At 49.9% G+C, this 27,304-nt stretch overlaps 2 protein-coding genes across 6 annotated transcripts in view; one reads left to right on the top strand and one right to left on the bottom strand.

Annotated features, from left to right (window-relative positions):
• The first annotated feature begins 4,862 nt into the window (after window positions 1–4,862).
• Mcam (melanoma cell adhesion molecule) lies at window positions 4,863–17,246 on the top strand. 2 transcript variants are annotated; one of them, XM_004856796.4, is made up of 19 exons: window positions 4,863–4,979; window positions 7,898–7,979; window positions 8,098–8,328; window positions 8,639–8,747; window positions 10,445–10,566; window positions 10,659–10,866; window positions 10,958–11,028; window positions 11,142–11,229; window positions 13,212–13,391; window positions 13,511–13,632; window positions 13,724–13,886; window positions 13,982–14,100; window positions 14,178–14,319; window positions 14,476–14,597; window positions 14,700–14,841; window positions 14,931–15,026; window positions 15,200–15,347; window positions 15,658–15,775; window positions 16,232–17,246. In XM_004856796.4, exons 4-19 carry the CDS (start codon window positions 8,681–8,683, stop codon window positions 16,259–16,261), a joined length of 1,938 nt encoding a protein of 645 aa, XP_004856853.1. In that variant the 5' UTR covers window positions 4,863–4,979; window positions 7,898–7,979; window positions 8,098–8,328; window positions 8,639–8,680; the 3' UTR covers window positions 16,262–17,246. The 2 variants fall into 2 exon arrangements, with proteins under 2 accessions (XP_004856853.1, XP_087068660.1); XM_087212534.1 differs by lacking the exons at window positions 4,863–4,979; window positions 7,898–7,979; window positions 8,098–8,328; window positions 8,639–8,747 and adding an exon at window positions 8,793–9,201.
• The window catches only part of Cbl (Cbl proto-oncogene), a 97,100-nt gene continuing 84,270 nt past the window's right edge, over window positions 14,475–27,304 (bottom strand). For 3 of the 4 annotated variants that reach the window (XM_087212532.1, XM_004856793.3, XM_087212533.1), the window contains one exon: window positions 14,475–26,832. In XM_087212532.1, coding sequence (XP_087068658.1) covers window positions 26,540–26,832 — 293 coding nt within the window. In that variant the 3' untranslated portion in view covers window positions 14,475–26,539. The remainder of the gene's footprint in view (window positions 26,833–27,304) is intronic. The other variant, XM_021237656.2, reaches the window with a different exon arrangement.

Below are 27,304 nucleotides of genomic sequence, written 5' to 3'. Positions count from 1 at the left end.
TTAAAAATTTTGGAAATACTTGGGCATGGTGGCGCATGCCTGTAATCCCAGCACTCCAGAGGCTGAGGGAGGAGGACTGGCGCTGTGAGATCAAGGCCAGCCTGGGCTACACAGTGAATTCAAGGACAGCCTACACACCAAGACCCTGCCTCAAAAACACAAAAATAAAATAAGATGTAAAATTGTAAATTTTACATAATGTGCGACTTAACACAATTTTCAAAAATGTAGTCCCCTCTCTCACAGGCTACGGAACTTTAAGTCATGTACCTCTTTTTTGTTTGTGACTGTCTTGTACTGCCCAGGCTGGCCCAAACTCCTGGTTTCAAGGGATCCTCCAGCCTCAGCTTCCCTGGTAGTTGGGACTATAGATATGTGCTACCCTGCCCGGTCCAAGGTCATGTAACTCTTTTATTAGTCTAGTTATCTTCACTTATTTATTTTCCATTATTTGTCCAAATTTTATGACTTTTCTTGGGGGGAGATGTAGGGAGCAAACCCAGGAGTGCTCTGCCCTTGAGTTACATCCCTAGCCCTTTTAAATTGTTTTTTATTTTAGCCGGGAACAGAGTGCATGCCTGTAACCCCAAAAAGTCAAGAAGCTGAGGCAGGAGGATCATCACAAGCTCAAGGACAGCCTAGGCTGTACAGTGAATTCAAGGCCAGGCAAAACTACAAAGTGAGACTTTGCTTAAAATAAAAAATGGAAGAAAAAACAAAGACAGGGTCTTGCTAAGTTGCTAAATTGCTCAGGCTGGGCTTGAACTTGTGATTCTCTTGTGTCACTGTCCCAGAGTCCTCAGATGATAGGCATTTGCCACTATGCCTTGTTAGTGTTTATTAATTACACTGAATGCTGGTTCTCATCGTGACATGCATGCATAACATGGTTTGGTCATATCTCGTCCTCCCCATAACCCTCTCCCTGTCCTTTTAAGTCTACCTTCTATTTTCATGTCATCTTTTCCCCCTTAGATTCCACATGAGAGAAAACATGTGATGCTCTTCTTTCTGAATCTGGCTTAATTTGCTTAACATGATGATCTCTAATTCCAACCATTTTCCTTCCATGACATGATTTCATTTTCTTCATGGCTGAATAATATTCTTTCATGTATATATACTGCATTTTCTTCATCTATTTGTTGATGGAGACCTAGTCTGATTTTCATGACATGGCTATTGTAAGTCAGGTGCCATGATAAACATGGATATGCAGCTGTCTTACTGAGACCAAATACCTGAAAAAAACATGTTGGAGGAGGAAAGGTTTCTGGCTCACAGTTTCAGAGGCTTCAGTCCATGGTTAGCTAGCACCATTGCTTTAGCCTCTCATGATGCAGAAACATCATGGGGGAAGAAAGCTGCTCACCTCACCTCATGGCAGCCAGGAAGCAGAGAAGGAGGGAAAGAGAGGAAGGAGTCAGGGACAGACATTGTCCCCCAAGGTCACTCCCTTCAAGTAGGCCCTACCTCCCAGCAATGCCATCTGTGGTAGATTAACTAAAGGTCAACTTGTAATGTCCAGCTGAACTGCATCAGCGTGGTTTGGGCATGGAAGACCCACCTGAGGATTGTTGCCAATAGCATAAAAAGGGAACTAAAGTGGAAGATTGAGCGCTGTTGATTTTCTAGGAGAAGCTTGCTACAGTTTTCCAGATTCGAACTTGGCTGTTCTCAGAGGAAGAACTTAGGGCCTCGCCATCACTGAGAATGGCTGCTGTTCTCGTCAGGGGAGCTCTGATCTTCACCGTGAGCATCAGTACCTGGCTCCAGTATAGATCCCTCAGCCTGGTGGCACAAATTCTTCACCCGACCATCGCAGGTTTTCTGGCTTCCACCACTGGCCTTTGGGCCTTTCTGGTGCACATACTCGATACAGACAAGCATGAGTTGTTGCCATGGGCTCTAGGCCACTGGCTGGACTCATGGAGGACATTGTCTTCAGCTGGACTTGTGGAGAACATTGCTGTGGGATCCAGACCATAGGCTGGATTCTTTGGGTCTCTAGTGTGTGGCTAGATCTCTTGCACTCCTCTGCATCTGACTTTTTGGGTGACTATTATAAAATAATCCTATAAATTATGTGTCCTGTATTAAATATATTCCCTTTCAAAACCTGACTACAACACCATCTGATTTTGATCTCATCAGTGGATTAATCATCTTGATCCAATCACCTTCCAAAAGTCCATCCTTGAACACTTGAGACTCTGAACACTTGAGACTTTTTGAGGATTGATTGATTGATTGACTGACTGATTTGGCAGTACTGGGGCATTTGCACTGAGTTACATCTCCATCCCTTTTTTAAAATTTTTATTTTGAGACAGAATCTTGCTATGTCACTAAGTTGCCCTGGCTGGGCTCCAATTTGTGAGCCTCCTGCTTCAGCATCCTAGAGTGCTGGGATTACAGGTATCCACCACGCCAAGTCGGAGGACAGTTTAGATCTAAACCATAACAGTGTCCTTATAGTATGCTTACACTATGCCTTTAATTCTTTGGGGTGCATACCTAGGAGTGATATAGCTGGGTCATAAGGCACTTCTACTTTGAGTTTTTTGAGAAACCTCCATACTGATTTCCATTGTGGCTGTTCTAATTTACATTCTCACCAACAGTGTAGAAGAGTCCCCCACCCCATATTCCAACTAGCATTAATTATTTTTTGTGTTCTTGATGATAACCACTCTGACTGGGGTGAGATGGAATCTCAGTGGGGGTTTAATTTATATTTCCCCGATAGCTAAAGATGTTGAAATATAATTATTGGCCTATGGTACTCCTGCCTCGGCCTCCCAGAGTGCTGGAATCACAGATGTGGCTGGCATCTGATCTCCCCATTCTGTGGGCTGGCTCTCCACTCAACTGATTGCTTCCTTTGCTGTGCAGACCATGTAACTTCGTGTTTCAATTTCCTTGTTTTGTTGTTGTAAAAATAAACATTGGTCAGGAAAATGACTCTTAAGTGGAAGCTCTAAGTCATAAAGCACTGTGGCAAACACGAGCTAAGAGTGTGGCTTCTTGTCTTCCTTGGTCAGAGCATTGTCATGGCCCTCTGAATAGTCCTTGTCCGGTCACTTGCCAGGGACCAGCTAATCAGGGAGCAAGGCTGTCTCAAAGCCTCCAGTCCCTTTGTGGTGTGGTGTGTGAGACCAGACTCCTGAAGTGAAGGGGCCATCATCTGACCTGGCTCCAGTCACTCCACATCCTGGATCCTCTCCACTTCTCAAATTCCCTTGATGCCCAACCAGCGAGATACGGGGTGCAAGAGGAGCAGGCCTTAGTCCTGCTCTTCCTCTTCTTCCCTGTTATTATAAACAGCTAAATTAAGTAGAAATGTTGTAGGCAGTCAGACAGGGCTAGGCTCTCAAGAATCATTGCAAGAGATGAGAACATACCAAAAACTGTAGCTGGAGGTGCATCTGTCAAAGGCCAGGCCTCAAGATAAAGATGAAATGGCCAGGCCTACATGCCTCCCTCAGAGATAGGCAATAATTTGAGATTATACTTTAATTGGTATCACCTGGTCCAGTAAAGTCCAGCTAGATTTCAGTCACCCAACCAGAACCTCTGAACCTATTCCTTCCCCAAAGTGTTTTTGTTCTTTCCATGTACCCTTCCTATGCAACCTGCTTCCCTACTGGATCACTATTACCTAAGCGTCTATACTTGTAATCTTATTAGTTGATCATAGTTTCATCCACATTGTTGATGTCCACATTGATGATAACCATTCTGACTGGGGTGAGATGGAATCTCAGTGGAGTTTTGATTTGCATTTCCCTCAGAGCTAAAGATGTTGAAATATAATTATTGGCCCACGGTACTCCTGCCTCAGCCTCCCAGAGTGCTGGAATCGTGATTTTGTATCCACCTCGTGATTTTGTTGTAAAAAACTTTCTCAGCGAAGTGGGCTCTGTGGCAACCCATTTTTTGGGCCCCCTCCTGTCTCTCAGAAGCTATCTGTCAATAAATTTTTGCTACTCTTAGCCTCTGTGGTTCCTTAGAATTAATTCTGATTTCAGGGAACATGAACTCAGCAGATTTGACATCTAGCAGGCTGGGAGTTAAATTTTTCCCTACATCAATCTCACCTCTACACTTTCCCACTCCAGGGGAGTCCAGGCTCTCTCCTGGCTTGCTCAAAGCTAAGGGCAGAGGAAATCCATGAGGCTCCTTCAGGGAGGAGAGGGACCTGGAGACCCAGAACACGGCACTCCCAGGTTCCCACAGGCTCCCCACACTAGGCCAGCTGGCCTTCCTTCAGGGACAGCTCAAAGTCAAATTTAAACAGAATGTCCCTCTGGAGACATTCCCCTGCCTGGGTGGTGGTTATTTTGGGGACCGGATGTGAAGGTCCCTGAAAGGGAGAGGTGTCAATTCTCAGCGTCATGTCCTGCTCCCACCATCCCCCATTCTCCAAATGTAGTTAGGGACCCTGAGGCCAGAGATTACGGAGACCCAGGAAATCACCGCTGCCCCAGGTGGGTCCGGCAGAGACCGAGAGCGACTCCTGCAGCGATCCTGAAATCCTGCCTGGAGGGTCCTACTCTTCTCTGTCCAGGGTCACAACCACACTGGCCACCCAGGAGCCGAGACCCGGACTCCCCTCGCAGCCTTGGTTCTCTCGCCAGCGTCCCCACACACACCCCCCTTTTGCAGAGAGGGCGGCCGGAAGGGACAAACTGAATCACTGTAAGAGGCCAAGTTGGGAAAGGCGTGGATACCAGATTCTGGGCTTCCGGAGAGCCCCAAGGTCCCCCTCCCGAACCCGCTGCGGCAGCCTGAGCATTTATGGTAATGTTTGGGTTGATGCGCAAGGCCGGATGCCCCGCCTCCCCCGGCCTCAGCCCGGCCGGACTCGCGGAGAAGGGCTCGGGGCTCCCAGAGGAGCCGGGAGCCGGGAGCCGGCGGGAAGCGCCACTGCCGAAGCCCGGTGCAGGCACTGGGCGTGGAGCGCGGAGGTCAGGCAGGTGGGCTGCCTGACCCCTCGGGTCACGGGGACAAGTGGGCCAGACCTGCGGCTGGGGGCTAAGATGGGAGGGCTGTGACCCTTTCAGTCACAGCTGCCGCCCTCTCGTGGTGTCCCTAGTCCCCAGGAAGAGTCCCCATGCACCCACATCCTCTTTCTCCGGCACCCCCTTCCCCCGACTCTCTGGCAGGGAAGGGGCCGAGAGGAGAGGCCAGCAGCTCCCAGGGGAGTCCCCGGAATGCTGGGAGCCTGGGAACAGACCCTGCGGTTCCTGGGAAAGCCAAGCAGAGGGAATCCCACCATCAGCCCCCTCCCTAGGACGAGCCACCGGATGCCAGAGACCCCAGCTCCCCTACAGGGGGCTTTGTGAAGGTGGAACCCCACCCCCAGCGTCAGCCCAACAAGCCCAGCCTAGCCCGACCTGGAGTTCACTAGGCCAGCTGGGCCGCCGCCGCCCCTCCCCCAGCCTGTGCTACCCCTGCCTGTTCTAGCATAAGCCTGGCCTTTGTGCCACCACTCCCCGCTCCCCCTTCTCCAGACCCCTGCACAATGGGGCCTTTGCAGCCTCCAGGGTGGGGATGAACTCACTGTCGGTTTTCCCAAGTTTAAAAATATCCCATCCCCCCAACCCGCCCTCCACCTCTCCCATGGTGTTGCCGGGGCACACCTCCATCCTGACTGCACCTCCTTCCTTCTGCCCTGGGTCAGGTGCAAGGACATGGATTAGACTGTGTCGGGAGCCAAGAGCAGGGCTGCTTCCCCTCATTCAATCTCTTCCCCCTCATCTTCCACCCAGCCCTCCAGTATCCTGTTTCCTGGCCCTAGGATGTTCTCAGCAGCAACTGCCCCCAACCCTCCTCCCACCCTGTTTTTCACTCAGCACAATCTCCTTACCATCAGACCCCCACTCTGGAAAAGTCTCTTGACTTCCCTTCCAAAGAGACCCAGGCTGGATTCTATTTTCTGGTCAGGCTAGGGGGTTCCCCAGACTCCATAGTTGCCAAGGTTGCTGGGCCACCCCCACCTCACCCCACCCCATCGTCTTCTCTCTGCAGCTGCAAACACATCTTTCTCAGCTTCCTTCCTCTTCCTTGGCCCAGCCCGCCCTTCTTACATCCTCCTGGTATGGCCCCTTCGCCAGAAGGTGCTCTCTAAGAGCTGAGGGAAACTCCTGGGTTCCATCCTTCCCTGTCATTATCCTTTTACTGTCGACTCTCCTTTTGCCCACTTATGCTGGTGGAGAGCCCTACCCACCCAGGGGCCAGACCAGGACCACAACCAGCCTCAGTTTCTCCTCCTGTGATCAGACCTGCCAGAGAGACACACAAGGCATTCCAAAAAGAAGGGACTTTTCTCTAGCAGCCCAGGTCTCCCACGTGGGTGGGGGAAAGCAGCAGTTTCCCCCCCCAACTCTGGAGGGAAATGAGGCAGAGGATTAGGACTCTGCCCCCAGAGGCCTGTCTTCCGGCCTTGGCCTACATCTGGGCTAGGCTGCTCCTACCCAGGCCAGGTGCTTGAGTCTCTGCCAGGTGCCATCTCTGCCCATCATCTCCATCTCCCTGTTGCTGAGTCTCAGTCCCTGCTTGCTGGGAGTTCCACTGCTGCCACTGTCTCTTTCCTGCTGTTGTCCCTGGAGCTTGATCCTCTGGTGTCTTAGGGAAGCTGAGGACCATTTCCACTACCTCCTGACCTGTTCTCCTGCCTTTACTCCTGTCCTTCCCTTTTCTGGACCCCCCTGAATCCTCTCCAGGGTCCAAACCCTGCTTGGTTTGGAATCCCAAAGTGCTCTCCTTAGGAAACCATCCCTAATCTTTGTCTCCTGACCTTGCCTACCCACTGTATCCTGGCTCTAGGCTACTGGCTGTCTTAAAGGACAGTCTCTGTGCTTGTTTGCTAGGACCAAGCAGGCCAGGGGCTGTCATCCTGGCCTCTAATCTTATTTCCTTTTCACCGTAGAGGCTCCTCCAACCCCCACCTGGCTTTACTCTCCTAAGGGTAGAGAATTCAGAACTGACTGTCCTTGGTGGTTAGCTGACTTTGTTTTCAGGCCACCGGAGAAGAAAATGATTAGTTAATGGTGTTAAGTGAAAAGGAGCGGGTGGGGCTGAGGAGCTGCTCCATGCCCAGCTCCTGGCCTGCCAGGGCAAATAGCATCCTTCAGCCATTCGTGCTCCTGCCCTGCAGACAAACACGTTCATCCATTCCAGTCTACTCCGGGCCCTGAGCCAGAGCCATACATCTACCCTGGCGGGGCAGGGAGCCAGGATCCTCCTCTTGCTCTCTCCCCTCAGGCTCCAGGGCCTTGGCCTGGCCAGCCTGGCCTCTGGCTAGAGACTAATGGACAAGGAGGAGGGGTCAGAAGGCTGAAAGACAAGGCTGATGTGGTTTGCCAGTCATCTCTGCATCATCAGAGCATTCTCTCAAGTCACCCAGCTATCTCAGCCTCTGTTGCCTTACCTTGCCCCTCCCCCAGCCCACAGGATGGCTGCCCACAGGGTAACAGACCTCCACCCCAAACCCAGGCCCTATCCAACCCTCCTTGGGGGAGGAGTTCTACCAGACAGGGGCCCTTTCACAAAGCCAGGGTACTGGGGTCTCTGTGAGGCAAGAGCCACCCTCTTCTGTTGCATCAAGAGGCCAGAAGACCCAGGGAGAGGTTGGACATTTGGGGAAGGTTCCTTACACCTTCCCCTGTGGCAAAGCAGCTCAGGCACAGATGCCTGGCAGTGGCAGCCAGATCTGACTCCTCCTCCACGGAGCCCTATTCCACCTGCTGAGTCCCAGCCAGTGGGGCCCCCAAGGAGCTGGGGGACAATAATGCTGCAGAGTCCCTTTGTGCATCAGGGTGAGCAAGGATCTTCTGGGGGTCAAGCTGGAACCCTGCATCCATGAACTCTCTCTTCTTTTTCCTTCATTCAGGTGAGAGGAAATTGAGTCCGAGGCCAGGCTCAAGGAGTGAAAAGGGCAAGAACAGAATTCTTACGCTTGGGCTTGGACAAATGTGAATACCCTGGGCCTGTGGACCCTGCCCTCTCCCTCCCTTCTCTAGGCCAAGCCAGACTTGTTTGGCTTGGCTGAGAACGACAACCCAGACGGCACCATCTCCACTCCCCCTGCAGGTACCTCTGGGTCTGTGGGACCTGGCGTACGTTCCTTCTGAGAGCTGCCAGGTCTGCGAGGAGGCTGGGGGCAGTGCCAGGTCGGCTGCAGCCGCAGTGGAGCAATCAGTTTGGGAGGCGACCAAGGCCCGCCCCGATTGCTCTGTGGTAGGGCAGAGGAGCCTGAATGGGAAGCCCCCACCGGGGACATCGAGGACTAGTCGTTACTCCTCAGCCAGGAGGTTCCCCAAGGTGACACGGGCTGGCGGGGCTGAGTGGGGTGGTTGCGACGACGCTGGGTATCCGGGCCAGCTTGTAGCTACTGCCTTGGCCAGTCATCCCGGCCTCAGGACACCTGTCACGGCCCCCTCTGCCTTCCCAAGCCGAGGGCTACAAGGGCAGCTGGGGCGTACTCGGGCCGAATTCTCCGGAGCAGCTCCGGGCAGAGCCGGGCCCGCCCCTTAGGGCTGCGGCACACGGGGCGGGGGCAGGGGGCTGCGCGGGGCGGGGCGGACGGCACTGGGCCCCCTCCCCCGCCACCCCTGACGTCAGCCCCCGACAGCCGCGAGCTGCTCACTTGGCTCTCGCCCTCTGGCCGAGAAGTATGGGTCTCCCCAGGATCGCCTGCGCGTTCTTGCTCGCCTTGTGCTGTTGCTATCGCCGCGCCACGGGTAAGTGAATTCTCGGAGGCCCGCACCCTGCAGCAGCGGGGCCGGGGTCTTCAGCCAAGTATGCGGGGAGCAGCGCCGGCAGCACGGCGGGGCTGGGGAGGGCGCTCGCCCTACCGGGTCTCTGGTCTCGGGCGCCTTGCGCGCGTGCAACTCTTGCAGCCAGTTTGCAGCCGGGATCCTAGAGTATCCTGGGAGCAGGACCTGGGAGGCGGGGAGGAGGCTGCGACCACTAGCGGGAAGAAGTGGAGCCGAGCCTCTCGGGGCGGCATCGGGGGAGTCTTCCCCGCAGGTGCTCACCCTGCGGACCCGCAGTTGCAGCCGGAGCGGGAGACGCAGCTAGAGCGCATCCCCGGGGCCGGATCCCGCGCCCGCCTGTTGCTGGAAAAGGCAGCTTCTCTAGCTCGAGGGGTGCGCCGCCCCCTCCCCCCCGCCTGGGCCGCGCGCCAGGGTGGAGGTGAGCGGGAGGCTGAGGGACGGCGCTCCCGCCCGGTTGGGCGTTGGCAGCGGCTGCAGGGTGTGAGGGTCTCCTGGCGCCTCATGAGGTTGGGAGGTGTGTGTGACAGGATCACAGGTGGCAGAGACAAGAGATGGAGGCTTTCTAGAGTGGAAGCGCCAGCAAACTTATTTCGGGGACCACGGTCAGGTGAAAGAGCTCCAGGGCACCTCGGAGCTTTTTCTCTGGAACCGCCTAGTAGCTCCAGTTCCCTGCTGCCCTTGTAGGGCTCGTGGCAGCGTGGCGCATTCCTCCTAGCTCCATACCCCAGTCCCAGGAGCTGTCTGGCTGGGGAGAGGAAGGCTAGGAATGACCTGCTTCCAGTGCTCAGGCCCTGCCAACCATGTCCCTGGGGCACTCCAGCCTCCTGCCTCCAGGGCTGACCTTTTTTCTGGGGAAAGGGCTAAATCGGGTGCCACGCTGTAGCAGGTCCAGCTCCATCATGCCCTGCTGACCTGGGTCTGGGGAAACAGAGTCAGGGATTGGAGGCCTCTGCTCTGGGTTGAAGACCACTCCACCTGCCCTTCCTGCCAGCCCAGGGCAACAACCCAGGCATCCCAGGGTCTAGGCAGATGGTGGTCAGTGACATCACCTCCTCACAGAGCCGGCAGCATGCTAGCGCCACTGACGTCACTCCTGCCCACTGCCTGGCTGTGGCCGTGACCCCTGGGGGAGATTCGGACCCCTCCATATACCAGACTCCCAATGTTCGAATGTTCATTGAGAGTATGAACTCTCAATGCTTCTGGCCACAATTACCACTGGGTCTTCTGGGGGACTTCTAGGGGACTTTGAGGGCAGAGGGTAGAGTAGTGACGTCTTCTCCTGGGGGTGGGACACAAAGGGGCCTGTGTGCCCAGCCTGGCACATGCCTTGCATTCTCACACTCTGAGCTCACTCAGAGAGGAGGGGAGGGGGCTCTGGAGGAAAGGGGCCTTCCTCTTGGCCCTGATCCTGAGTTGTCCCTCTCTGCACTTCTGCCAGCCTCTGCTAGAGGTACCCAGGGCTCAGTCTCTGCCCCAAGGACCAGGGATCTCCTGCACTGGAGAGGGTGGACGGTGAGGTTGGGTGTTGGGACAGGGAAAGGCCTTCTCCAGACCTTCCCAGTGGCTGGCTGAACAGCTGCAGTGAGTCGTGTGAGGGGAGGGGATGAAGAGCAGTTGGAGCTGACACAGCTGCTGGGTTGCCCCCTCTTTCACCCCAGGTGTGCCTGGAGAGGCAGAGCAGCCCACACCCGAACTGGTGGAGGTGGAAGTGGGCAGCACAGCCCTTCTGAGGTGCCCCTTGGACTCCTCAAGCAACCTCAGCCATGTGGACTGGTTTGTTGTGAGTGCCAAGGCTCCCCTGGGAGGGGCGGAGGTGCGAGGCTCTGCCCCCAGGTACCCCCAGCACCCTCAACTCTCTGCCCCTCCCCCCAGATCCACAAGGAAAAGCAGACACTCATCTTCCGTGTGCGCCAGGGCCAGGGCCAGAGTGAACCTGGTCAGTACCATGACCGCCTCAGCCTCCAGGGCCCTGGGGCCTCCCTGGTCCTGACTCAAGTCATCCCTCATGATGATCGAGTCTTTCTGTGCCAGAGCAAGCGCCCTCGGGCCCAGGAGCACCGCATCCAGCTCCGTGTCTACAGTGAGTGCCCCTGCCCCCTTCCTGCCATTGGAGCGGTGTGGGTCATGGAAATGGGGTCTCATGGCTGCTGCTCATTTCCTTTCCCTTGTAGAAGCTCCAGAGGAGCCAACCATACATATCAGTACCAATGGCATCTCTGTGAACAACCATGAGCTGGAGGAGGTGAGCTCTGCTGGGGAGTGGGTGGTGAGCAGGGCTAAGGTGGGGCTTGGGGGGGGCAGGTGGGACTTGGGGGGGACATCAGAGTCAGGATACTCACACCTCGTCCTTCTCAGATCGCCACCTGTGTGGGGAGGAACGGTTACCCCTTCCCTCAGGTCATCTGGTACAAGAACAGGCGGCCCCTGAAGGAGGAGAAGAACCGTGAGTGGTCTTTTCTGCTTGTGGTGCCACACAGGGACCACTTTGCCTTTCCTTTTAGCTTTTACTTTAAAAAGAAATTGTGTAAGTGATGACTGCTAATGTTCTCATCAGAATTAAAACTCTGTAGAAAAGCTAGGAGTCCCTTCCTGCCCTTTCCCAGAAGTAACCTCTGCTGTTATTAGTTAGTGGGTTCTTTCAGGCCTATTTCTGTTTATTTACTCACAAATACAAATTAATTTTTTTTCAGTACTGGGGCTTGAACCCACAGCCCTCATGCTGAGCTACATCCCATTCCCTTTTTGACTTTCACATAGAATCTCACTAAATCACCAAGTAACCCAGGCTGCCTCAGTCTCCCACTGTCCTGGGATTACAAATGAGTTATCATGCCCAGCTGTGTGTGTGTGTTTAGTGCATAATCCATTTTATTACTTTATGAAATTAAAGAACATACATGAAATCATTTAAATTGTACATGTATGGATGCTGGTACATGTCTGACATTATTCTTAGTACTTTTCTATATTTTTTATTTCTTAAAATCAAAGAAAAAGGAATAAAAACTAGATGAAGGAAATGTTTTTTTTTTTTTTTTGTTACCGGGGATTGAACTTGGGTCCTTATGCTTGTGCAGCAGGCAATTAAACCACTGAGCTAAATCCCCAGCCCTGATGAAGGAAATTTTAAAGAGTGCATCCAAACACATATTTCTATTAGTAAAAACACGTTATAATTATTGCAGAAGAAGTGTAGAAGATAATTAAAACTGAGTTATCTTGGACTCTGTGCTTAAGGATTAGCATTGTAATGTCAAACATCACTTTTCCACTTATATTCTACTTCAAGGCACCTCTGTGTGTGTGTGTGTGTGTGTGTGTGTGTGTGTGTGTGTGTGTGGTTTGAGACAGGATCTTGCTTTGTAGTCCAGGCCAGCCTTGAACTTGCTATATACCCCAAGGTGGCCTCAAACTCATCACCTTCCTATCTCAGCCTTTTAAGTGTCATACAAATATTTCTAGAAGCATAGATCAGTGGTCCTTAACCAGAGGTGATTTTGCACTGCCCCCTGACCCCAGGATACTTGGCAGTGTCTGTGGTGTTTTGGTTATCACAAGTCCAGTGGGTGCTACTGGCACCAGTGGGTAAAGGGCGGGGATGCTGCTAAACACCCTGCACTGCACAGGTCAGCCCCACCGCAAAGAATTAATTCTGGCCCAGAACACCAATATGCTGAGGTGGAGAAACCCTGACCTCAGTGGTAATTTATTGTGTACACTGCTGTACAGTTCATTTTGTGTCATCTTTCCTGATGTCTATAAAGATGTATCTGCTTGCTTCGCCTACTGCTCAGTTTTGCAGACTGTCTATATTATGATGTTGTTTAGTTAACCATTTTCCTGCTAGTGCAAGTCAAGTGCTTCTCATTTTTCTACTCTCCTTGGCTATTTTGTGGGGGGGATGGTGTGAGATCAAACCCAGGCCCTTGCACATGTAAAGAATATGCTCTGCCCCGAGCCACACCCTCAGCCCCTTATTTTCTTCATCACTGCAGCCCTTCTGGCCCACACCCTAGTATGCACTGTGTGCCTGTGTTTGTCTAGGGTAGATACCATGCAGCAAAAGTGCTGACTTCAAGAGTTACCTCCTTGCATTTGACCTTGGTCCTCTGCAGGACAGGGGTCCTTCCTTTTTTTTTTTCATGGTACTAGGGATTGAACCCAGGATCTTCACACTGAGCTACATCCCCGGCTCTTTTTCATTTTTATTTTGGAGACAGGGTTTTACTGAGTCGATAAGTTGCCCAGGCTGGGCTCTAACATGCAGTCTTCCTGTCTCAGCCTCCCAGAGTGCTGGGATTACAGGTGTGCACATCACACCTGTCTACAAGACAGGGATCCTGAGATAGCCCCCTGCCAGCCTGCCTTCCAGGAGACAACAGGGTAGGGCTGAGGCTGAGCCTTGCTCCTTCCCTCTCTGCCCAGGCATCCACATTCAGTCATCACAGATTGTGGAGTCAAGTGGCTTATACACCTTGAAGAGCATCCTGAAGGCACAGCTAGCTAAGGAAGACAAGGATGCCCAGTTTTACTGTGAGCTTAACTACCGGCTGCCCAGTGGGAACCACATGAAGGAATCTAGGGAGGTCACTGTCCCTGTTTTCTGTGAGTACTACCCAGCCCTCTGCTCGCTGGGGTAGACCTGGTGGAAACTCCCGTCAGACCCTGCCCATCCAGTCTCAGGCTACTTCCTGGGCTGAGAACACTTTCCTTTGTTTGTGCAGACCCCGCAGAAAAGTTGTGGTTGGAAGTGGAGCCTGTGGGAATGCTGAAGGAAGGGGACCGAGTGGAAATCAGGTGTCTGTCTGACGGCAACCCTGCGCCCCACTTCACCATCAACAAGAAGGTGTGGAGGCCTCCAGGTTGGGCGCAGTGGCACAGGCAGGGATGCAGGGGAGTGGCTGGGGCACTCTACTCACCCCTCCATCCCCTCCCAGAACCCAAGGACCGGGGAGATGGAGGAACAGGAAACCCCTGACAATGGCATCCTGGTCTTGGAGCCTGCCCAGAAGCAGCACAGTGGGGTCTACCAGTGTCAGGGCCTGGACTTGGAAGACATAACATCACTGTCAAGTGACACCGAGAAGCTTCTGGTGAACTGTGAGGGGCTGGGGGCCCAGGACAGGGGGACCTAGCTGGGTCAAGACAGAACAGGCCCTGACCTGCCCAGGCTGACATTACTGCTGTGCCTCCAGATGTGTCCGATGTTCGAGTGAGCCCTGCAGCCCCTGAGGGCCAGGAAGGTGGCAGCCTCACACTGACCTGTGAGGCGGAGAGTAACCAGGCCCTTGCATTCCAGTGGCTGAGAGAAAAGGTACCCAGGCGAGTCTGTGACTGTGGGTGACAACAGCTTACTGCTTCCCAGGCCCTCTGACCTGCCTCTCCCCCTAGACAGGCCAGGTGCTGGAAGAGGGGCCTACGCTTCAGTTACTCAGCCTGAAACGGGAGGCAGGGGGTGGCTACCGCTGCGTGGCATCTGTGCCCAGTGTACCTGGCCTGAACCACACACAGCTGGTCAACGTGGCCATTTTTGGTGAGGCCCTTGGGATGGAGACCAAGTCATCCCAAGTTGGGTGGTTTTGAGCTCTTTGAGGCCAAAAAGCCACCCACTGCCCTGGGAGCTCCTGGGGGAGGAGGAGGCTGGCTAAGCAAGTGTGCTCCCTCACTCTTCCTGACCTTCCTTCCCAAGGCCCCCCGTGGATGGCATTTAAGGAGAGGAAAATGTGGGTGAAAGAGGACACAATGCAGAATCTGTCATGTGAGGCATCAGGGTACCCTCGGCCCTCTATCTCCTGGAATGTCAACGGCACGGTGAGCAGGCCTGGCTGTAATTAACCACTGCCCAGGCTTTATTCCGTGGATGCTGGAGATCCTGCCTGCTCCGGCCCTCCTGAGCTCTCTCCTTGCTCATAGGCAAGTGAACAAGAGCAAGACCCACAGAGGGTACTAAGCACCGTGAATGTCCTTGTGACCCCAGAGCTGCTGGAGACAAGCGTACAATGCACAGCCTCCAACTCCCTGGGCAGAAACATCACCACCATCTTCCTGAATCAAGGTAAGGGCCACTTCCCTGCAGAGGATGGCAGGGAATGCCCAGGCGCGGGCATTAACGTGTGCTTCTCCTAACTCCCCTCTGCCTCCCAGTCGGTTTAACCACCCTCACACCAGACTCCAGCACACCCGCTGGCCCCAGCACCTCCACAGTCAGTCCTCATGCCAGAGCCAACAGCACCTCCACAGGTAAGCAGGGCCTGGCAAGAGAACAGGATCAGTCTGGGCACCCTTTCTGCCCCGGCTCCCTCAACTGAGGAGGTGAGTAGCGGCTCATCTCCTGTCATCCTGGGCTGGGCGGGGCTGTGATGGCAATGTGGCACCTGGGGCAGGCAGTGACTCTAAGCGTCTTTGTGCCACAGAGAGAAAGCTGCCGGAGCAGGAGAGCAAGGGCGTGGTCATTGTAGCTGTGATTGTGTGCATCCTGGTTCTGGCTGTGCTGGGCGCTGTCCTCTATTTCCTCTACAAGAAGGGCAAACTGCCCTGTGGGCGGTCAGGCAAACAAGAGATGTAAGCACGGGGCCAAGTCCCTGCCACCCGCTGTCATTTCCTGCTGCCCAGCTTGCTGTCTCCTCAGGGACAGTCCCCGGTCTGCCCCAGTGCCCCTCACCCAAGAGCAGCAGAGGGACCCTGGGTTGGAGCAATTCCTGTTTCATGCCTGCTACCCAGCTGCCATCAATCACACTATCTCCCAAAATTATCTGCTTCCTTCCTGAGCTGGCCCCAGAGAACCAAAGAGTGTCATCCATGCAGCCCCCTTCCCAGTGGGCCCTCTCTTTCCCTTCCCCCAGTTGCCAACCTCTTGCCTCCCTCCTCCCAGCACGATGCCCGCGTCTCGTAAGAGTGAATGTGTAGTTGAAGTTAAGTCAGATAATCTCCCAGAAGAGATGGGCCTCCTACAGGGCAGCATCGGTGACAAGAGGGCTCCAGGAGACCAGGTAGGAGGCAGTTCCTGTGGCCAGTGCCTGATGTATCTTCAGGGAGTGGGCGCAACAGGGGCGAATGGTGCTCATTCCCTGAACACTAACTCTTTCTGCCTTTCTCCTTCTTGGAGAAAGGGAGCAGGCCCTTCTTGTCTTTTTAACACTACTCATAGATGACAGGCAGGACAAGGGGCAGAGGGATCCCAGAGGAAAACAAAGCAAAGCCCCTGTCCTGTTATCATCTTTTTCTAAACAAGCCTGTGGCTATGGCCTGGAAGTCTGAAGTGTGACTTCCATTTCCCCAGCACTGAGGCAGAGTTGGGGGCCGCCTGTCCTTCTCTGGCCTCCACAACTATCCCTGCTTCTTCCCTCCGGGCTGCTGCAGAGTCCATCAGCTTCCGCTTCAGTCCATCCTCTTAGTGCTCACACCTTGAACCTACATTCCCCTTACTATTCTCTATCCATTTTTAGGGCGAGAAATACATCGATCTGAAGCATTAGCCCAAATCCCACTCAGCTCCCACCCTGCCTGGAATGTTTCCGGCTTCTTGCTCACTCTGCTTCCCAGCCAAAGCCTCCAGAGGGACTACAGAGAAGATCCCTGCTCCACCTCACCCGAAGACCAGTTCCAGAGGCCCAGAGGCTAGGACCAGATGCATCCTGACGAGGACCTCACTCAGCCCTGGAGGCCCCCTTTCAGGGAATGGGCCACTAAAGTGATGCTCTTGTCAAGAAGGGGCTTCAGTCTCCAAGGGTAGGGAGGAGAGTTTCTCACAGAAAGTGTTTTCTCCTTACAACGGTATGGCTGTAGATACTTCTATCAGCAGTGGAGCAGAGTGGCCCCTCTGTGCTGGTTTCCCGCCCCTCAGGCTTCAGTATCTCAGTTGTACCCCTAATGTGAGCATGCAGACATCTGTTTGCTGTCACAGTGTCACTCTGGCTCTGGACAATACCCAGCCATATCCAGAATCAGCTGCAGAGGCCTGATGTCTTCCTGCACACCTCTTTGGAGCTGCTTTTGTGACATTTTTTTCCCTTGGGCAGAAGCCACATACTGGTGTCATTCCTTCAAAGATCTTTCCCTGCAGTGAGGAAGCTGGGCAGTTTCCACAGGGAGCTACTGAGCCCAGGGTCCCTGTATTCTTATGGGTCCCAGCACCCTTTCAGAGTGGCCATATGAGACAGAAAGGTGGGAGCTGGGGACAAAGATGAAGTCCAATGTCCTTCATGGTGTTAAGGACTATAGCTGTATCATACCAAATCTATACACTGAGCTACCAGGCCCAGACCCTAGAAAGACCCAAAAGGGAGAGTGGTACTTAGGGATGAAAAATGAGGGTCTGGCCAGAGCTTCGGGACATGTCTATGTGTGCCTACACATATGTGTATGTGTATATATATGTATATGGTTTTGTGTGTAAATTTGCAAATGGTTTCCTTTTATATATATATATATAAGAAAAATAAAGCTTAATTGTGCCAGGAATCTCACACTGCTTCCTATCATCACCGGTACAAAGGTGCCTGGGGAGACTCTGACCAGCAGCTGCACCAAAAGGAATGCAGAATGCACTGAAGTCAGCTGCACACTGGGCCTGGCAGGCTGCTGGCTGGGGCTGTGTCACTTCATATGTGTTTTGTCACTGAGACTTGCCTCATGTCAGTAGTACCTGCCCTGGCAACTGCTCCAGAGCTGCCCCATTTAGCACCTCCCAGCCCGGAATGAGCAAAAATTCAAGTAAGCTACGATAAAAGAAACTTTATTTAAAAATATTTTTTTTACAGACATGAGTGCTTGAAAAAGCTCTTTAGTTAACTGTATATGGAAATGAAAAAATTAATAAATAACATTAGTATAACAGACCTCTAACATTAATACACTGGCAAAACAAAATGGACTTGAAAATGAATCTTAAAGCTCTGCTATTCTCTGTAAGAATATTTACCTTCTGTTTTTCTTATTCTTTACAGGTGAGAATGATTAAATACTAATATAAATTTTTTATATTAATGACATTTTTTAAAATAGTCCATGAAAAATCTCGTCTAAGTGTTTTGTTTTCTTCTTAACACTGATATACAAATTGGGATTCTTCATACTGGAGAAAACATCAAGTTCTCCTCAGCCCCACCTAGGCCAAGAATTTCAAAATCTTGAACAAGGAGGACCATAATAAAAATTGTTTCTATCTCCCAATTATTAGTTAAAAGCAGGAAAGAACTGAGGGAAGGGTAAGAGATAAGGTAAAATGTCACTGTATAGAAAACATTTTTTTTCCCTGAAACCTATTACAGTCACAATACCTATAGGCTTCTGGTGTGTTCCTTGCTGCCCCTACCTGGGGAAAATGAGACACTGTAGAGGGCACTGGCTGCTTAATGCTTTAAAGGTTTGAAGCCTTCAGATGAAAGGAGAGCAAGTCTGAAAGTCAGGTCTGTGCTGGCTCAGGATCCAGCAAAAAGAAAGAGGGAAATGGACCCACCTCCCCTTCTCCACAGACCACACCCTTCACTTCTCCAGCACCAGTCATCAACATGATGGGGGGGGGGGGTGCACTTGGAATGGTCCAGAATATACCTAGAAATTGTGGGACATTCTGTCTCCTACAGGGGACAAAATATCCAATCTGATAATCAAGCTGCTGAATGGAACCAACCAGATGATCCCAGGGTACAATGCTGCTCTCTCCAGCAAAACCTCGTGGGGGAAAGGGACCACAGACACACTGGACCTGTGTGCCACCTCTCTCTCCACAGAAAGACTCCTTCCCGTCCTCAAGACTCTACAGTAGGATACTCAAGGTAGAGGAGCTCAGACTCTGGTGTTTCCATATTAAGTCCTAAAATGCAGCCTGGGAAACAGTGCTGCCTTAGAAAGGCACAAAACATTTGGCTTTTTTTTTTTTCCAGTGTGCTAAAAATTGTTTTGTTTTGAATAAAGGAAAAAAGATATATAAGGTTAAAAGTGCCAAGTCACCACAGCCAGAAAGCAGATGTAGGAGGTACCTCGCGACTGCCAGGCCCTACCACATGTTTCAGCAGGAACTTAGGCTTATCATTCAAGGCCAAGACACTCCAATAGTGCCAAGCAGGGGAGGTCAGGAGGCACCCACTCTCCCGGGCACTATGCAGGCTCACTCATCACAGAGGAGGCAAGAGGCCACAGAAGACATGTGCTCTATGGGCTCCTCAGTATTCTCTGCCTCTTCAGTCAGGACAGCCACAGGCACAGGTACCCTCACCTACCATGGGGTCAGAGGTAGGTAGAGAGGAAGAAAGTGACACAGAGGACCCCAGCACACCCCACACCTCAGGACCTGCACAGGGAAGCAGCGCAAGGCCCAAGGAGCTGCATGCAGCTCTGTGGCCTCACATCTTTATTCCTGGCTGGAAGGAAAGCATGGGCCAGGTGATGTGGCGGGCCACCCCCACATTCATTTTTTGGGACTGAATCAGGAATATGGGATCAAGTGATCAGAACTTTTGCTGATTTTTTTCAGCTGCCAGGTCAGTAGATGTGAGGTTGGCTTTTGGCCTTAGCTCTGTACAAACACAGGGAGTGGTCAGCCACATTTTTTTCAAGCACTATACTTGGGAAAGGGCAGCAAGATCTCCAAACAGCTGCTACTCTTGTTAGTCAACAGCTGGCCCTACCACATAGCATTTTCTATCTGACCTGGTACATATGTGGAAAGCTTTGCCCGTATTTCCCCATCTCTTACTCTTGCACTACTTTCTGGAACCAAGAATACTGGCAATTCCCCCTAAAGTCAGCCCAGATTTCCTGGGACACTGTGAAGGCAAATGGCATTACTGGCCCTCTGCTCCTTCACTCAGGAGCCTACACTAGACCATCAAATGGAAAGTCTGATGCCTTGCCCTTCCTATGTGCCTCGATGTGTATCTTTGGATTCTTAGGTTACTTCTGTGTTTATCAAATGACTAGCAGTTTAAAAAAGTTAAGTTAAAGGCAGTATGAAATGCCTTACAAATCAGGATAGGCCCTAGGATGGGATAAATAAGATCCAAAGACCCAAGCAAGCAATAGCATAGCTGGGAAGGAAGGAAAAAACCCACCTCTGATAGAGGATCAAAACTAAAGGGAACAGGGAAGATACAGGCAGCCTGTCTAAAGATGTGCAGTAATGCCGGCCATGGTGGTATGGGCCTGTAGTCGCAGCTAATTAGGAGACTGGAGTGGAAAGATGTGCAGTAAAAGCTCTGTTCTATACTGGACCCCCAGTTCATATCCTGGCAACTGCCCCAACCCTTACCCATTCTTATAACACTAAGCACACTACTGCAGAGCTCTCGCCCAGAAGAACTAGTAAAAAGAGTAGATGAGGGCTGCAGGAGACAGGCTTCTGAGAGAGTGCAGAAGCCCAAGGGTAGTGGCTATAGTGGAATCTGTGATCTTCTCTAAATGATAGGAAAGAAGGCTAAAAACCTGAAGCTAAATGGAGACTAAGAAATGTTAGCTGGGAACAGACCTGAAGGTCCTCAAGGAGGAGAGAAATCTTAGATGACAAGATTCACATGGGGAAAAAAAAAAGGAATCAGACAATGACAATGACTTAAGGATTTCCTTGATGACCCAGGCACACTGACATGCCTGCCCTTCCATTCTAAAAATACAGGACAGCAGCAGCTTTACTCCCTAAGGCTGAGGTCCTCTTAGAGGGTCTATGGAGTCAATAAGCCTCTTCTCTTAGAGGCTCCCAAGTCCCAGCTAAAGGACTGTGCTGCTGCCGCCTGGTCTGCCACACTTCCCTTCCCTCCCTGAGAGGCTAAGTGGCCTTGGGAGGGACTCTGATCAATGTGTGAGCTGAGCGTACACATTCCTAAAAACATGAACTAAGAGGAAATGGGAATCTGTGTGTGATGATCCCCAGAGCCAGAAGGTTGTGTGAACTTGAGGGCTGGGGTGCCTATGTGGGTGTCATGTATGCAAACAGAAAATTAAGCAGGAGGAAAGATTAAATGCAAAGTTTTACAGTCCCAGCACCATGCAAAAATCAACTGTACTTCCTTCCTATCCTGGGTTCCAAGAAAGACCCTGTGCCCTTATAATGACTCCCTCCTTTGTTTAGCTTGAATATTTCTTGTATTCTAAAGGATGCCTAATTAGGGGAGTTAAAAATAAAATCTTGATTGAGGAAAAAATAAATCTGGCTACTGAAGAAGCTACAAGCAAATGATTCAAGAAATGCAGAAAAGGCAGCTGCAAGTTAAGGTCATCTACAGATACCAGACTGTGTATTATGCAAAAGATACTCAAAGTTCTAAGAACCAAGAGTCCACCAGGGGGTATGAGAGATCCAGTGCCAAGAGAACCAGGCAGAGAGCGCCCTCTAAGGACTGATCCAGGCCTGGTGCAGTGCCCAAGAACCACAGCTTATTTCCTACTGAGGACAGAGAAAAGGAAAAGAAAAAGAACAGTAACTGTAACATGAAGAGGACCCTTAGTGATGGTCAGGAGGCAGTGGTTATTGTGAACATAGAAATGGTGCTAGAGCTGGGCATGGTGATGCACACCTGTAATCCCAGCACCTGGGAGGCTGAAGCAGGAAGATCTTCATGAATTCAAGGCCAGCCTGGACTACATAGCAAGACCCTGTCTCAACCAAAGAAAAGGAAATGGTATTAGATTTGCATTATAGTCTACAGTCCTCTGCCCAATCCTGCTTCCTGCCCCTTCTGTGTACTGTAGTTCTACCCCTAATAATTTTCTGCAGTCAAAAAACCCGAAACAACAACCTCAAGCCTGATCTGGCTCCACCATTAGCCCTCCTCCATGCATTAAATGACTTTGTGCATTCCCAAGGAAAGAGCTAAAAGCTGGGCACAGTGGTGCAGGCCTGTAATCCCAGCACTCTGAGGGCCGGATGCAGGAGGACTCCAAGTTTAAGCCCAGCCTGGTGAACTTAGCAAGACCCTGTCTCAAATTCAAAGGACTGGAGATGTAGTTCAGTGCAAAGGCTCTGGGTTCAACAACCAGTACTGTGTCGGGTGTGTGTGTGTGTGTGTGTGTGTGTGTGTGTGTAGGGGGTTGCCTAGACTGAAATCAAAGTAGTACCAGTAATTAATGCTTTATGCAGAGTTAAAAATACCTCAAATCAAATTTCGCAGCTTTAAGGTCTAGGAGAATGATGACATGTTGACAGGAAACTCTGAGCTCCCCACTTGGGGAGGAAAGGCTGACACCACTGCTGGAGTCCAGTTTATAATACTGACTAGCCCTCAAAAACCAAACAACTGACTACAGATTAGGACATAAAAGACAAGTGCCCAACCCTTCCCAGCCCCTCCAGCCCATCTAAGGCAGAGTTGGCTTCAAAGGTTGAAGGGCAGGAAAACAAATTCTAAATAGTATAGAATGGCAAAAAGTCTCAGAGGGTTAAAAACAAAACAAAACAAAACAAAAAAAAACTTCCTAATGGGGTTAGGAATACAAGCAGCTCAGTAAAAAGATCAAGGAAGGCACTGTACCAAAAAGGAAACTGTGGGCAGATACTAGATTGAAAAGCGGACTACAGACAGATGCTTTGCTTAAACATTTAATGCCCAATTGTGCAACTCTGAGCACAAATATCTCTCAACCCACTAATCAGATCCCACCAAAATACATAAAAAGGTGGGTGTCCACGAGACTTAGGCCAAGGAATCTCTCAGACATTATCAAAGCTGTAGAAGACAACAGGGGTTAATGAGAGAGTCTTAGACCAATTTTCAGCAAGATAGCTCTGTAAGGACAGGCAAGTCATATAAAAATGCTATAAATAAAAACTGTACAATCTTATTGGGAAGAACTATTTTTATGGTCAAATTAAAGTACTGTACAGTCCAAATACAATCCCCTGTGGCAGCAGGGAAGGACAACATTCTGGCACACAGTACTCACTCAAACATCTGCTGAATGAAGAACAATCAAACTGCTATTGCTAGGCCAATAGTCAGAATACTATTATTACTCAGTAGACAGTGGTCATTCATAGTCTAAAAGACCAACAAGCAAGAAGGAAGTTTGGGAAGGTCAATAACCTTTTGACTTTCATGATGTGAGGTAGGAGAATATTCTGCACTAATACACTGCTGGTCACTTAACAGAAAAGACTAGATTTTGTTCATTGCACCTACCTTAAAGGAAATATGTAGCTGGTCCTTAGTTTGCAAGTAAGTTGAGTTGTAAGAACTGACTTGTAGGGTTGGGGATTTAGCTCAGTGGTTACACTGCCTGCCTTGCAAGTGCAAGGACCTGAGTTTGATCCCCAGTACCAAAAAAAAAAAAAAGAATTGATTTGTAAGTCTGCTGCTTCCACCATAAAACACATTCTACTTTCCTACACAGGAAATAAATATTTTTAAGTAAGAAGAATAGCAATCATTCCCCACCCTCAATTTTTAAATCCAAAAAAACTGCTGAATGATATTAACAGTACTGTCCCACATCTTGAGCCCTGGTAATGAGGCTGGTAAGAAAGGAAGAGAATGGAAGAATGGCAGACTATGTAGGGTGGGGCTGGGGAAAGAGACAGGGCTGGTGAGAGAGAAGGGCTAACCCCAGCTAGGGATCACTACTGTATTTAAATACTATTAACAGATAAATGCTGAGATGATGAGCTGCCTAATCTACCATTTAACTAAGGGCAAGTATATATTATAGAGCCCACAGGTTTTTCTACTTTGAGGACTTTGACTTTAGCAGGAGTATAGAAGAGGAAGCTTCCGAAGTACAGTCCTGCCAGCTGCAGGACAGCAACCTAACAATGAGGCAGGTTGTGCAAAGCAACACACAAAAGATACAGGGAAAACAGAAGATTGTGTTAATAAAACAGCCTAATGAATCTTCTATTAAAGTGGTTTTCTTGATCATATCAACCATTTGTAATGGGGGTGGGGGGTGGGGGACTGGGCTTGCCAAAAATGACAAAACTGAAAATAAAGCCTCTTCATGAATGGCAATTTTAAATTCAGATCAGAGCTGAAGAATTAAAAATTGGAATATATGCCCAGCATAGCATCACACACCTATAATCCCATCATCCGAGCATTCTAGGAGGCTGAGGCCTCCTTGATTCTAAGTTCAAACCAGTATACACTTAGTAAGACCCTATCTCAAAATTTAAAAAAGAGCTAGGGATGTAGCAATGCAAAGGCCCTGTGCTCAATCCCCAGTACCACCCCCTACACCCTCCAAAAAATCAGGATACAAACAGAAGATGAAGAATAGATGCCTCAGTCAAATGAAAATAAAAGAAATCCTCATTTCGAGACTATCCTCTAAAAAAGAGTTGTGTGGCAACCTTTCTAAGGCTTACCTGGCAATTTCCAGCCCAGACCTAGTATGTTCTCTGAGCACCAGTCAGAGAAATGGCCATAATTCAATGGTCCAAAACCCTGAACATCTGCAGATATTCACTTGACAAAGCGCTATCCAAGCCCATTAGTGTGCACAAGCTCAACACAGGGGCCTGGACTGTCAGTTTCAGATCTGACTGAAGAGCTACACAGCTGCTCAGGAGAGGAAGGAAAAAGCCCTCAGCCTGGCCAGTATGGACAATAATCTCATGTAAGATGAGGATGCACTGAACAGGCAAAAGAGATGTGGCCAGAGCTGTTTTCTTTTCTTTTTTGGGGGGGGCTACCGGGGATCCAACTTGGGTCCTTGTGCTTACAAGGCAGGCAGGCTAAATCTCAAGCCCAAGAGCTGTTTTCTTGACAGATCTTCAAACTACAGCTAATATCTATAGAGAAAAATATTATAATCTGAATAGCCCTGGAAACTGCTGGCATTTTTCTTTTCCTAGTACTCTGGCTAGGCCTTCAATATTTAAACAAAATGCAAACTGAATGCTACCAGCTTTTAGGAGTGGATGTTAGGCTACTGTTCTTATTTGCTGCCACTTTGCCCACCTCCCTCCTTCCCAGTGCAGGACCTCCTGCACCCGCTGGGGGCTGTGCTATTTCCTCTCCACTGCAGAGGAGACAGGAGATGACACTAGGTAACCATAGCAAGTCATCACAAGGCCCAGTACTGTCTGCTTTGGGAATATAAATAGCTTGAGGCAAGAGGATAAAACACAAAGAGCATGGAGTAGATGGATACCATGAGAAGACTTAGAAAGGGTTTTAGTTCCAAGGATGACACAACTGGAAAGAAAGCTGCTTTAGGAGGGTCATTTCTGTCTGGATCAGACCCTGAGGAAGGTAATTTCTCAGACAGCAGCTTTGTTTCTGACAAGGAGAAGGAGTGCACACTGCTGGGAAAGTCAGTAAAAGACTCCAGACAGAGAACAAACTCAATTCCAGGGGCCATGGGGCAGCAGCTACAGATCTGACAAGTGGGTCTCCCAACTGGACTCTGATTCTTCTTCATAAACTTGGAATTTCACAAACCACCAGCCTTTTCCCATACTGTCTTTGACTAGAGTAATTTATTTCAATGAAAAAAAAACACAGTATACATGGAACCTAAAGGGAAGAGAAAAAGGCAAGAAAGGGAAGAAACTACATTCCATTCCCCAAGCCTGAGGCACAAGAGAAAACCAAGTCACTGGGCAGCACCAATATAGAAAAGGTGCTAATAATCAGCAAAATGCTGTGCTACCCCCAGTGTTATGCCCATACTTTAAAGGCCAAATAAAAAGTCATTTCTGAAAATCTAATCTGGCTCATGTTCAAAAAGAGATACCCATATAAGCTAAAACTGATTAACTGGAAAGAAAAACTGAACAGATAAATCCTTATGGTCTATTTTGTGCATCTAAAAACATATAAATGAAATTTCCTAAAAGCTTCATGGTGTTCAGGCCAGAAAGTCATCCTGGAAACATGTTCATCTCTTCCCGTTAAGAAGAAACACTCATGACCTATACCAGACCACATGCCTGGCATCAAGGCAACGGACTCCCACAGAATAATTTCTGGGGAGGACATGGAATGTATTTGAAGGCCTCTATCTCAAATCAGTCATTATATAATTAGGATAATTCAAATCTTATTTTAACAAATTCAATGTTCCTATAGAAACAACACTTTGGAGTGACCAGTGTTAGCTGCTAGTATCAAACATGACTACAATGACACAGCAACAGTACTTTCTCTCTTACCTATCTCTACCAAACAAACCAACACCATCACACATAATATGGAACATCTTATTAGGGTGTGGCCTCAGTAAGGCTGGTCACAGCAAGCCCACTGCCAATGACAGAACACTGAGGGTGGGCCAATAGGACAAAGGACAGGACGGTATTCTAAAAAATATAAGATTTGAGCTATGCACATGACAATCTAAGCCAAAGAGGAGTGCTGAAATTGTAATACACACTAGGGTTGGGTGGAATACCACAGTAGAGGGAAGTCTTTAAAAGATCCCTTTCTGAACCTCTTGAGCTAATTCCCCACTTGGGATTAACACACATACAACCACAGACAGACAGACAGACAGACATGAACACATCCTTAACCAAGGAAAGTCTTAAGTCCTCAATCAGGGTTTATAGCACAATACTTATTCTACTGCTTTCTGGACTGTTTCCAAAAATCTACACTCTCTCCAAGTGGGGACTGAAGGACACCTTCAAGAACAATACAATAATAAAACACATTAGCTGCTCCATTTTCATTCCACTGCTTTGAAATCTTGGGACCACAGTATGATACCCACAGAGAGGGCAGGGCCTCATAGTGAAGTCCCCCAAAAGAGCTTCTGCCCTTCTAGGTGCTCCTCAAGAGCCCAGCTCTTGGATCCTCGTAGCCATGGCAGAGACGGATGTGCTAGGTGGCAACATGAGCAGGGGATGAAATAGAAACAAATTCCCGGAGGATGTTTTTGGCCATTTCAATGTTGTTGTGGGCAATGACCAAAGCTTTCTGAATGTCCTGATAGGAGTAGCCCTGGCTCATGAGGTTCTCAATCTCACTGGAGAGCTGTGGTGATGGGGTGACAGCAGGGGAGGCCACAGCAGTACCACCACTTTGCTGACAGCTACCTGCTTTCCGTTCAGAATTGATTCTCCGAGGGAATGGTTTTGGAGGCCGCTCAGGAACTTGAGAACCCTCAGTAAAGTCTAGAAGAAATAGCAAAGAAAATATTGGGGGAAATCTTCATTTAGTGGCAGTAATAAAAGTAGTAACAATTGCTGATATCAATACATAATTGACCTCCTGTCAATTGGGGGCCGGTGCTTTTCTGTCACAAGGCTGGGTTTTAGAGGTTCAAGGGCTTTTGGATCTAGCTTCCTCCTTATCATAGTAGGAGCCATCTTCTAAATATACCACACACCTGTTCAATTCACAGTAACTGTTGCTATGATAAACATGTAACATCTGTATCATCCTTTACCCCGAGTGACATATTTTCATACATACAATCATCTGGTTTATTATTTTTTAATTCTGGGGTGATCAGAAGAGATTAAACTCTTCCTTCTACAGGAGCAGAAAAAATAAGGAGCAGAAAAAAAGCCTGAGTTGTAATGCAGAAGCACCAAACCAGGATGGGTGGAGATCACTGCCTGTCTGGGCAACTGGATGTTGGAG

The sequence above is a fragment of the Heterocephalus glaber genome, unplaced genomic scaffold (assembly GCF_053883595.1).
Source record: "Heterocephalus glaber isolate CG9 unplaced genomic scaffold, H.glaber_assembly_v1.0 deba00001429, whole genome shotgun sequence".
Taxonomy (NCBI): domain Eukaryota; kingdom Metazoa; phylum Chordata; class Mammalia; order Rodentia; family Bathyergidae; genus Heterocephalus; species Heterocephalus glaber.
The sequence above is the reverse complement of the archived record's forward strand: the minus strand, read 5'-3'. Positions and strand labels throughout refer to the sequence as shown.

Coding starts and splice junctions, on each gene's coding strand:
- Mcam (XM_087212534.1), top strand. CDS start 8,808: ATGCGGGGAGCAGCGCCGGCAGCACGGCGGGGCTGGGGAGGGCGCTCG. Junction 13,887..13,981: donor CGAGAAGCTTCTGGTGAACT/GTGAGGGGCTGG, acceptor CTGTGCCTCCAG/ATGTGTCCGATGTTCGAGTG. Junction 15,776..16,231: donor AGAGGGCTCCAGGAGACCAG/GTAGGAGGCAGT, acceptor ATCCATTTTTAG/GGCGAGAAATACATCGATCT.